Raw genomic sequence first — 12,553 nt, 5'->3', positions numbered from 1 at the left:
GTGTGTGTGTGAGTTAAGGCGGAGGCTAAGACTCCTGCCTTCCTTTGTGTCTTCCTTGCCCAGCAGGTGGCGCTGCAGTAATGACAGGGGGATATATTTGTTTGTTACTGATTGTTGCAGAAAGGATTTGCACCATTTGTCATTTTAGCAGCAGTCGGTTGCCACAGCCCTGCAATTAACCACCACAGCCACAGAAAATGAGACATGGTGGATTTATATATTATCTTCACAGGTTCATTTCTGTTTTTATGCTCTGCTGTAATAGTCTATGATTGTGGGTTATGCCTGCCACATTCACATACAGGTGTAATACTTTGCAATGCATAATATACAGCAACTGATGTTTATGGATCAGAGTTTTCTTTAGTGCATTTTTGATGCATTGGAAATAGAGAATGATTTATCATGAAAATGTGACATACAGAAACAGGTAAACTCTACATATGGACGTACATGGTTGGATATAACTTTGAAACTAATGTGAGCAAACATTCATTTGGGAGCTGTACGACAGTGACTGGTACATTTAAAACAGTTTGGCCTGCTCCTCAGTCTCAATGTTCTGTGCAGCTCTTTGCTACCTTAAGGCCCTGACACACCCAACCGACTGTCGGTCGTCATACAAAGTTGGGCTATTGGCGAGTGTCTGTCGCCCCTGTTAGTACAATGCGCCCCTCACCATAGCTCCTAGTTGCCCCCCCTTTGGCCCTTTTTGGCCGATTCAACATATTGAATCCGACCAAACGACACAGCGAAATGAAATCACTCTGATTGGCAGTTCAGCTGAGCGCACGAGATGAGAAACGGAAGTGAGGAAAGTAAACAAAGAGAGGGAGTGAGACCAAAACAAACTTGTTACATAAGGTAAGATTATTTTTCTTAAACAACTGAGCACTTTAGCAGAAACACTTTGTGATGGTTTCTGTTACGGTTCACTGGTGGACAATAAATATGCTCTGTTCTTTCAACATTGGATTGGATTGTTAATGTGCTTACTGGCTAATTAATGTCAAGACCCTCTTCCGGTTTCAGATTCTGAATGAGGATTATAGATGACCGACATCTGTTGGTGTGGAAAGTTATTTACTCTCTGTCGACTGTAGTCTCTGCCATGTGTTCATGTCAACTTGTTTGGCTGAGACATGGTGACATCAGGCAATGTTGCAGGAAGCCTTCATCGCTGCTAGTGTTCTGAAGTCAGTGTGGTGTGTCAAGGCCTTTATGGACAGTCAGTGCAAATAAAGACTGGTCAATGTATAATAAAAGAATATTGTGAAATGATTTCAGTGGATATCAATTTAAGAGAAACGCATAGTGTTTGTATATCTTGAAACACTGTTAGCTCAGTATTAGTTATATTTTTTCCTCCCTCTGCAGACTGCTCAAAACTACTTGTCTGGACAGAATGGATCAAGTGCGCGTACGCACACACACACACACACACACACACACACACACACACACACACACACGCACACACACACTATGTGCACGCAGAAACACTCAGACCACATATAGCAGCAATTAAAACTCTCCACTCAAGCTTGAAAACTGGAAGTGAGGATCGGGGTTAAACGCCCACGTCAAACTTTCTCAGGCAAGTTTTCATGTATTTTCAGTATCTACTGAACTTAACGAACATAAGGGTAACTTCCTCACTTTTTCGGTGAATAGTTTGGAGGAACTTTACATGTTAGAAACCAGCTTGATCTTTCAGATTTTACAGAGCCATCAGCAGAGGTGTCGATTCTTCTGTGTAACCATCAGGATTGGATTCTATCCCCTTTCCCTCTTTCTCCCTCACTCCTTGCCTCCTTCTCTCCTTTCTGTTCTTCTAATTGGATATGTACACTCTCTATACGCACTGGCATAATAGTGTATGTTTGTGTATATGTCAGTACGTTACTTGATTGGCTGGGTCGGGTCAGTCCGAATGGCTCTTTGTTCAGGCGACAGCTGCTCCCACTTAAAATGGAGACTCCAATCAAAACCTGAGGGAGACAAATATATACAAACACATTATACTGTAGATCATGCTGCGCTATACCAAAGCTTTACTAAATTAAGATAAATGCTGTATGAAGAGGGAAGCAGTGGTGAAATACCATGTCAGAATGGAATTCCGGTAGATTCACAGGTGTACAGATTGGTTTTCTAATTTTGTTAGAATATTTATACCGAACAAAAATTTTAACACTTTTGTCTTTGATCGATTTTTCAAAGCTTTAAGTTAAAGAGCTAAGCCTTTTAATGATCTAAATAAATATAGTTCTCTCAATTTTTGGTTACAAATTTGTTAAAATCTATAGTGAGCACTTTTCCTTTTCCAAGATAATCCATCCACCGTGACATATCAAGATGCTGATTAAATGGCATCATGACTAGACAGATGTGCACTGAGATGGTTACAATAAAAGGTCATGTGCAGTTTGATCACACAACACAATGCCACAGATGTTGCAAGTTTTGACGGAGTGTGCCATTGGCTTTCTGACTGCAGGAATGTCCACCAGAGCTGTGGCCTGAGAACTTAATGTTCATTTTACTACCATAAGCCATATTCATGTTGCTTCTTTGAATTTGGCAGTACATCTAAACATCCTCACAACACCAGACCACATGTAACCACATCAGCTCAGGACCTCCACATCCAGCGTCTTCACCTGCAAGATCGTTTAAGACCAACCGTCCAATATAGCTTATGCAACTACTAGTTTGCACAACCAAAGAATTTCTGCACAAACTATCAACTTAATGACCAAAATTTGAGAGAAATATATCAATTGAGTGCATGAAAAAAGTCTTAGATCTCTACCTCAAACCTTTGAAAAATGGGAGCAAAAAACCAAAAGTGTTGCATTTAAATTTTGTTCCATATACATAACAAATAAAAATAATAAGAAAATAATAAATAACACAAATCCAGCCATATTTCCCTTTACTGATATTGTGGAAAATACTCAAAATGTACATAGCAACATTCACAGTTAAAAAAGGAGTAGGATTTATTGATTTATTTATTGAGACCATCAGATAACTTTCTGATTTCTGTCTTTTGAATTATTATGTACTTCCTTTGTCAATAATCCATCTGTTTCAGTGTGTGTGGACGTACGAGCAAGCAGACAAACGTGTGTGCACGTGTGTGTGTGGGCTTGTGTAGGTGAGTGTATGTGTGTGTGTTTGCTGATAAGGCAGTCCAGCAGGCCAAGGAGTTGCTGCCACAGCACTCCCATCCCCCATCTGTGACTGTGTGTGTGTGTGTGTGTGTGTGAGAGTGTGTCTCAACATGCGTGTGTGAGTGTCTGGATCAATGAAAGTCCATCTTGTAACCATCTTTTTTATGTTATGAGCGACAGCTTCATCTATAATTAAAATGTCCTTCGTGAGCCCGACTATCACCATCGATTTCGACAACCCCTTTGTGAGCGTCTGTGTGTGCAAGAGAGAGAAAGCGGGAGAGAGCCACGGACAGGGCTATTATCAGCATTGACTGGCGGATCGCTGTTACCAGGAGAAGAAGATCAGAATAAGACAGGCTAATGGAAAGAGAGAGGGACGATGAAGCTCTCAGGAGAGATTGGCTTCAGAAAAAAAGTGAGGGATGACAGACGGGCGGAGAACACTGTTGTGTGTTGTTCTGGTGCATTATCAGACCATTTGGTTTCAGCTCATCTGTAACTGCAGAATCTTGTCGAGCTTAAGAGGAAAAGGCCCTCCTCAGATTGTCTGTTCTACATCATCAATCTGTGATGCTCTGTGCATTAGAGGACAAGTTACTGATTCAGCCACAAAAACCTGCGTCCTCCACTTCCTCTGCTATTAGCAATTATTTGGTATAAAGCTTTCAAAACTGCATTTCAACAATGCACAAATAATTATCCTTGAACTGGCGTTTTCAAATAGAAGACACTCTGGCATATAAGTCATCTTTAAGCGGACAGCAATTTCTGATATGGTGGGCGAGCAAAAACTGGAAGAGCATTTATATACACTCCCTGATTTTGCTATATATCTGTCTAAAGCTGCAAAGTGAGAGAAGCTTTTGCTGATGTCCAGGTTTTTGGAGGTACAGTTCCTGTTCATTGTTTGTACAGGCAATGACAGGTGACTGACAGCTGGAGCACATCGACGGATGGTTTCTCTTTGTTTTGTTTTATTTCAGGTGTAATGTCAAAATTCCTGTACATTAATAAAGTAAATTATGACAGACTTTGGCAGAGATAAAATGGATAGAATGGGATGGGCTTTTTTTCCTTGTTATTTCTGTTGTTTTTACAGTCAAATGGATGTTGAACATTTAAAACAAATTAATAAACACAAAGAAATAGTAAAAAATAATGCAGTTTTGTAGGGTTTAAATCTTCAGTACAAAAGATGAGCAATGGTGTCAGAAATATCTGTTTCTTGATAATAAGTCAAAGGTATCAGACTGTGTACATAAAAACAGGTGCAAAGTCAGTAATGATTTACAACAAAGTTCTAATTTCGAACTCATCAAATACTGCCACTTTGTCAGTGATTTTGGCATCAGATACCACTTAAAGGCAGCTTTTGTGGCAATATGGTATGCCATCGGGCGGCGGCAGGTTGTAACGCCACCAGCAACAACGTGATATAATGTGCTGAAAAGTCACTGTTGAGCAGGGGGGAGGTGGATGGGTCCCAAAACCCCTGGACTTTCACCCAAGAACCTGCTGTTTGGTTTCTGTAAGTCTGTTTTTTTCTAAACCTAATCACATGCTTTTGTTGTACAAGGAAATAAACAGAAAAATTAGGGGTTTTACTGACATTGTAAGTTTATTTTGAAAAAGACTTTATGCATGTAACAAGCAGAAACTGTACATTTCATGTGAAAACAGAAATGTATTTTGAAAAATTACAATGCATGTAACAAGTGTAAATTGAAACACCGTCTGTGAACATCAACAACAGACACAGGAGGTTAACTAGCACGTCATATTTAGATGTGAAAGTCCACTCACAAAGCGGCGATATTTGACAAGTTGGGATGAGAACGTGAAGTATTTTGATATGACACATTACATCACTAAAAATTAAAATTAATTAAAATTCTTGACTTAAGATTATGCTTTATAGAAATATAAAACAATGAGCATTTTAAATAAGTGTACTTTGGGATTCTTGGTAAGGTTAGGATACATTTTGCAACTTTTGTTTTGTTTCCACCTTTTTTACTGATTCATGCCTCTAAAGAATTTGTCATGACAACAGCAGCTGAGGTTGATATTGTATGGTATTGTAGTATTTTCAGCCACCTGTGACACCAAACTGATGGATTGAAATATGATTTTTTGGGAAAAAAAAACAGTTCCTTGACTTGTGTTTTTATGTTGAGGAATCATCACAGGCAAACTATACAGTGGAAAAAAGCAGTAGTTTGTTCCAATGAACAGCTCTATGTTTCCCTCCCAGCTCAATGGTGATGACTGTTGAAAGCCAACACAGTTCAAAATCAAGTTTCAAAGCATTAGTGGTGACCTGGGTGGAAATTTGGGGATTCTGGGGTGCTTAAAGCTGCTGTTACAAAATCAGAAAATGAATATATATATAGTTACATATAGTACAGTCTGGATATTTTTCTGTATTTTTCTGTATCCAGTAATAAAAGAAATAAGCTGACACTTCAGTAAAAGACTACTCAGGGTCCCTCAGAGATCCAACTTGAGATTCATTGCTAGAAGCAAATGCCTTAAAGTGTTCTTGTTTGAGGTTCATGGCAGAGAAAACATGAACACATCATGAAGGCCTCCTTCATAAATCAGGAACCCTCAGGGGGTTCTCTCTGTCATCAAAAGACAGCCTGAAGATGCCTCAGAGCCATTTTTATTTCTGACAGTTTAGATAGAGTAAAGTATTTCCATACCTCCACGGAGATCAGCAGAGGCCGCCACATAGGCAAAAGTGTCCATGTTAATGATGTCAATAACCGGGCTGACCACACAAGTTGGGTCCTGCATACAAAGACATGGAAAATACACACACATTCATGGGTTAGAGGTGTTAAGCAAATTAAAATAACATGGAAGAGCATCAAAGAAATAAATGAGAAGGGAAAAAAGAGACCATAAACCTTGGAAAACAAAAATGCCACAGAGAATGGCAGAGAGGAAAAAGAAGGCAAGAAACAAAGAGACCGAGAAGGTGAATGTGTTTCTGTGTGCAGACCATCAATTTTCATTGCAATTAATTCATTTTACAGTCCAATGTGCGCGCACGTGTGTGTATGTGAAACAGCCTGTGTATTCCAAGGTCATCATACTGCACCACATTAAAAGGAATTTCAGTCATTCGGCACCAATCATGCACACAGCACATTTAGTGAGGTGAAAGTGACCTCTACCTCTATTCACTTGAATTCAGTTCCATTTGATTCATTTTAACGGCATTACTGTCAGACTGTTGAGCCATATGAAAATATAAAATGCTGAAAACTCTTCTAAATGAAAAGAGACTTCATCAGGATGCAGCAGAAAAAATTTAATAACTGTGATTACGGAGCCAGTGAATGTAGGCACACAAGAACATTGGCAAATCGGCTTTTCATTTTATTAGTGTCAGGGATATCAAGGGTAAGGAGATAAGATCAGAGCTGATATCTCAAGGATATTGAAGCCCTGACAGCTTATTGGTCTGATGGGAAACAACTACAGGGTCCTTTAGATGTTCTATGAACTTTTAACTGGATTTTATTGGAAAAAAAGAGGCACAGAAATGTTGAGAATTCTTCAGAAGTACATGATCACTGATTGAGTGATTTTTTTTTTCCATTATTGTATAATGCATAAATAATATGCCCAACCCAGACAGGCTTACAAGACACCATTATTTAAAAAAGAGACAACTTTTAAGCATTAAATTTAACAACCACTTCATTCTGTCATTGTCACTGCACCAAAACACTTTGACATTATTTTAAATATAAATATTCTTAAATGATCTTAATAAGGACACTACAGAAGAATATGTCAGTAATTTGCAACTTCTTTTTGAAAGGCTAGGTGTCCTGACACATCCTCAAGCTTTACACTGCAGAGGCACGAGACACTGAATAATCTTATTTCAGTCTACGCAAAAAAACAGATAACTACGTTCTTGTTCAGACTGCCAATCCAAATCTGTTTTTTGACATACTCAGATTATATCCGGGTTGATTTTAAAAAGCTTAGGACAGCAAAACATGGCAAAAAAATAACTTTTGCAAATTGGATCTACACATTTGGGGGTGGTTTGAAATGTGATCCAGTTGGATTTTTGTACAGAAGCATCTCAGTCCAGGCACTTCAGCTGCTCAAATCCAATTTTAAAATGTCTTTAAACACGACAGACATCGATAAAATCATATCCAGAGTGGCAGATGTGCAAAGTAGAAATCATGCTACTAGCAGAGTGCTATGTAGGACAACATCTAGAATCACAATTCATAGAGACACTGAAATAAATTTAAATAAATAGCGGCAGACTGACAGAGCGATTGTTGGAGGGTGAGATGATGGCCCTCCATTTTTCACGCTTCTGCACTGTAAAGCCATGTCTCCAGCGATGCTACATAGTTACCTCTCTCCGACTGTTCTCATAAACTGTTTGTATGTTTCTCTACGAAAAGTAACGCACCCAAATTCATACATATCCCACGTAATCATGAGCCAGTAATTTATGCATAACGCAGATATTCTGGAAGGCTGTGATCACGTGAGCAATGCGCTGATGGGAGTAAACAAGGAAGTGGATCCAAGTGGTCCAGTAAGGAGGCTGGATGTGGTGGTGGATGGATCACAAAACACAGGACTTTCCCCTGGGACTTTTCCCAGAACACAGGTGTTGTTCATAACTGTGTGAACTCAGAGTCATTTTAAGGTACATCCTCACCATGTTTCTTTTCCTATACCTAACCTCCATAAACTCACTTGCCTAAACCTAACCTCTGCAACTTTACGTTAAGGTTGTGACGTCATACCTGGGTTGCTAATTTGTAGGATATACGACCCCTTGTGTGCACATTTTCGTAGGATATTATACAAACTGCTTTATGAGGATACGTTGCGTCTTTAGTACAGCAACCCAGCAATCTGATCACTTGCAAATAACAGTGAGGACAGTCTGCCCTCAAGTCCAATTAGCCTGCAGTCTGAATGTAGCCTAAATTTCCAATAAAACGTATGCATTCAATTAGTGTCTAAAAAAAATACTATTTATAAGATAAAACCACGTCAGCAGGGAAAAGAAGAGAGAAGCTGGTGTATGAAGTGGCTTACATTTTAAATATATATGAGCACTTCTAAGTTGTTCACAAAAGTAATGCTTAACATTTGTGGATGGTAGAAATATAACTATACTAAAATTTAAGTTCACAGATTCATGATGACTTACACATCACTAAGTATATATACAAGTGAAAAAATATTAAATATTGATGCTTATCGCTGCCCAAATCGCTCATATCCCTCCTTACTGTTTAACCATCCATAGGGCCATACAAGTCTTATGGATTTAGCTTAGTTATTGCCTTCTTAACCCTTAAGCAGAGTCCAAAACCCCTGTAAAAGTAAGAACTGGCAAAATGTCTGCACTTGATTTCCCTCATATTTCTTTCTTTATGGCACCATTTGCTTTTTACAAGGATAAAAGTACAACACACACACACACACACACACACACACACAAAAGCATGCCAGACTCCAGGTCCCTGTTAAATCACGGTGTATCCCTCTATTAGTTTGGTCAAACGGCTGGATGCATCTTCAGCCAGTGATATTACAGAGCAGGTGGAGCGGTTCTGGACCATTAGCTGCAGGGTCAGTGCAAGGGGACGCAGGCTGCATCCCTCTACGGCTCCAGCCACATTACAAAGCACTGCGTCTGCTTTAATAGCTGTTACGGTAATGACACTGTGCAGCACTCAGGGTGAAGCATTCGCGACATTACTGTTGTAATTGGATGAGTGTTATTCTCAAATCGCTTGGGAGCAGTTTCTTAATTTCAGCCATTTCTTCCTTTTTTTTCCACTTGATTTGAAATGAGAACATTTGATGACCGAGCAGAGAGGAAAACTGAACCCCCAAACATCCTGCATCATCATCATCATCATCATCCTTCATGCATGTCCCCTGCATTTGTGCTGGGTTACACAGTTCTGCACTAAACATTGGGCATTATGACCACAACAGATTATATAACAATGATTCAGGAGGTATAAACTCTCAGCTTCCATGTCCAAACTGCAGCACAAGAACAAGTGCCTCCAAACAGCAGTAAACTGGTTTAAGACTGCTCTTAGTTTGGAAATAACTTAACGTAACTTAAAGACAATTTCATATTGAAAGAGTGGTTAAGCGAAAGAGATTGCTATTTGTTCTAAGTCTGTAACCCATTGTAACTCAGTGAGGCTTTCAATGAGGCTGGTTAAAATGTGCTCAACTAAAAGACAGGATAAACATGTCAAGAATTAAAAAATGAAACTGATAATCTGCAAGCCTAATATCATGATGTTGGCTTCTGTGTTAAGAACTCCACATTGCACTCCTGTACAGGTTTATCTGTGGATGTTTTTTTTTTTTAACTTGAAAGGGCAGCACACGTGTTTGCTGTAGTTTTGGCTCACAGACGCTCTTTGGGTTCACCTCTGTGCAGCTGAAATGACTCTGTTTCATTTTCCTTTATTCTGTAAATGAAATTGAGTTTCTGTAAGTGGCATTTTCTTTGTTAATTAAACTCCGACACCTCTGCTGCTCAGGTTAATTATTCCAATCAGAGTTAAAACACGAAACATGTCTCTTACTTACTTGCTTACAGACAAGATGTTTCCAGGGAAACTTCTGAAATCACTCACTATTATCAATCAACCTCTATATAATTTTTTCTGTCTTTGTTTTTGAGACTTCTAAAACCTTATATCATGGAGTCAAATTATCTTACAGCACAACAGTGAACAAGCAATGTCACTGTACAAACCACGGTTACTGTCATCTCTTGATCATGACAAAAACTGTGCACTGTTTTGACAGATTACTTTAAGAAATCAAATTATTACAGTTTTTCCTCGACCACTGGGACACGCTTAATAAAACTGGAAGCCACCTGATCCAATCATCACCATCGCAACACAGTAGGAATCTTTTCTTGCAAATATGTTCAACACTTTTTCATTGGTTTCATACATTTTTTCATTCTTTTCAAAACAGTTGACGCAGATCTTGTATGAATCTCTGGTGTACCTGTATGAAACTCTACAGAGGATGCCACCTCTGTGTTGATATTTGCAAGCATTGAACAAAGACGCCAAGGACACATAGCAAGGCTGTTATCTCTAGTAAAATCATCTTTGGAGAAAAGAAAAAAATTCATGCTTTGATATACTTGCTTGCCCTTTTTGGCACATACTTTACAGTTTTTCTCGTCTGCTTGAAAACATTTGTCCAATCAGAAATTACATTTTCAAAACAGTTCACACACACTTCTGCACAAAAGAACCAGTAAAGAATGTCAAACTTAGACATACTCAGAAAGATTTTTTCTATTGTACTCAATCAGCCTTCTTGTTTTCATACTTTTTAATTCAAAAAAGCTGAATGGTCTCTTCCTCTCCTTACATGCCCTTTCCCTCTTTGATCCATGATTGAAAATAGCAACACAAAGGTGGCATCCTTTACAGATGGATAATGACTGACGGCTGGCTGAAGAGTTGTGCAAAGGAGTTTCATGCAGATGCATCATAGATCATAATTCATTTCAAGTCATTTCTATCAGCTGTGAAAATGTGATGATGTCTTTTGTTTCCCAAAGTTAATCTAATAGAGTTCGGGGGGTCTTTCTACAAGATCAGTGTTAACTGTTTTAATAAAAGGGTGTGAAAAATGTGTGAAAACAATTAATATGTATTAACACATTTGCAAGAGAAGGTGACGATGAAGAGCAAGTGGCTCCCTGATTGATTATGTGTCTCAGTGATTGAGAAAAACTGTAACTATACAGCAAAAATTAAGGTTTAACTGGTTCATACTGATAGCATATTTTGTATTTTGTTGTCCATTGTGTATTGATTGAAAGATTTTTTTAATTTGACCATATGTTGTGTTGCTTGATAGAAATATTTGCTTTTGTTGCATGTTTGTAATGTTCTGAGTGTCACAAAATGCGTCATTTTGGCCAGCGACTTTGACTCAACTCAATGATGCAAGCAGAACAGAAGTTCACCTGGAAGTTGGGCAGGATTTTAGCTCTCTATATCAACGAGACAGACTATTATTTTGAGAGGAATACAACTTTATGATGGTGTGGAGCTCTGCCTGTGTGTGTGTGTTTACCTCGATCAATACCTCATACATTTAAATCTAAATATATGACTACAAAGTGACCGGGCAGACAGTGACAGATGACTCTCCTGCGCAAACACACAGGCACACACTTAAAGCGTGAGTATGAATAGGGATGATGTTGGTACAGCGGCAGAATCTGATCAGACTCTGTGGTTTACTTATTGATCGCTGCTCTATAGATGGAGATCAAAGGTCTTTAATATCAGCAGAAACAACTGTTGACTTGATGCATTGGAGGAGGAGGAGACAGGTGAGAAAATGAGGAGATGAAAAGAAATAAGAGGACAGATGGTGTGAGGAGAGGAGAGGAGAGGAGTCAGATAAGGTGATAAAAGAGGGGATGGTGGCAGGAGAGGAGAAATGGGAAAGGGGGAGATGCGAAGGGATCAGAGGGCAGACGAGGAAAGGAGGTGATTGGTGGAGGAAAGATGGGAGGGAGTGTGTGAAGAGACAAAGGAAGATTAGAGGAAACAAGGGAAGGTAAAAGGAAAGACAATAAAATGAGAGAAGAAGAAAAGAGGAGAGGAGGGGAGTAAAAGGAGGAGGTCACGTGAGGAAAGGACAGGCGAAAGGAGAGAGGAAGTATGAGCAGTGTGGGAGGAAGATGAGGAGACAGGGGGAGGTAAAAGGAAATACCAACAGGAGAGGAGGAAAAGTGGTAGAACAGAGGAAAAAGAAAAGAACAGTAATAGTAAAGAAAGACAGACAGAGGTGAACGGAGAGGTAGACGGAGACAGTAGAAAAAGAGAAGAAGGAAAGGGTTGTAAAAGAGGAGACAAGGAGAGGAGGTGTAAAGAGCAATAAAGGTAAGAGGATGTGAAAGGTGAGGTGAAGCCAGGAGGAAATGGGAAGAGAAAAGATGTGAAAAGGTTCAAGGAGAGAAATCACAAAAGGGTGATAAGATGGGAAGACAGGGAGGTGTAAAGAGAGAGGAGGAGAGAAGAAAAACAATGTAAGAGAAAAAGGAGAGAAAAGGTGTGAAGAGAGAGCTGGTGAGGAAAGGAGGAGAGTACTGGAAGGAGAGACAGCAAGGTGGCAGGAAGTGGGATGAGGAAGGGGCAAGGAGGACTCAAATAAGACGAGACAGTAGAAGACAGAGATGAGAATAGAAAGAGGCGAAGAGGTGAAAGGAGAGGACACAAAAGGAGGGAAGAGAAAGGTGTATGAAAGAAGAGAAAAAGAGGATGTGTCTAGACAGCTGAATGAAAAGTAAAAGG

The 12,553-nt window shown here is 39.3% G+C and overlaps 1 protein-coding gene across 2 annotated transcripts in view; it reads right to left on the bottom strand.

Annotated features, from left to right (window-relative positions):
* The window catches only part of galnt14 (UDP-N-acetyl-alpha-D-galactosamine:polypeptide N-acetylgalactosaminyltransferase 14 (GalNAc-T14)), a 202,816-nt gene that overhangs the window by 38,755 nt on the left and 151,508 nt on the right, over positions 1 to 12,553 (bottom strand). For both annotated transcript variants that reach the window (XM_033648965.2, XM_033648966.2), the window contains exons 7-8: positions 5,888 to 5,975; positions 1,907 to 1,991 (exon numbers count right to left, since the gene is read on the bottom strand). In XM_033648965.2, coding sequence (XP_033504856.2) covers positions 1,907 to 1,991; positions 5,888 to 5,975 — 173 coding nt within the window. The remainder of the gene's footprint in view (positions 1 to 1,906; positions 1,992 to 5,887; positions 5,976 to 12,553) is intronic.

The sequence above is a fragment of the Epinephelus lanceolatus genome, chromosome 13 (assembly GCF_041903045.1).
Source record: "Epinephelus lanceolatus isolate andai-2023 chromosome 13, ASM4190304v1, whole genome shotgun sequence".
Classification (NCBI taxonomy): domain Eukaryota; kingdom Metazoa; phylum Chordata; class Actinopteri; order Perciformes; family Serranidae; genus Epinephelus; species Epinephelus lanceolatus.
This window is presented reverse-complemented; position numbering and strand designations above follow the sequence as displayed.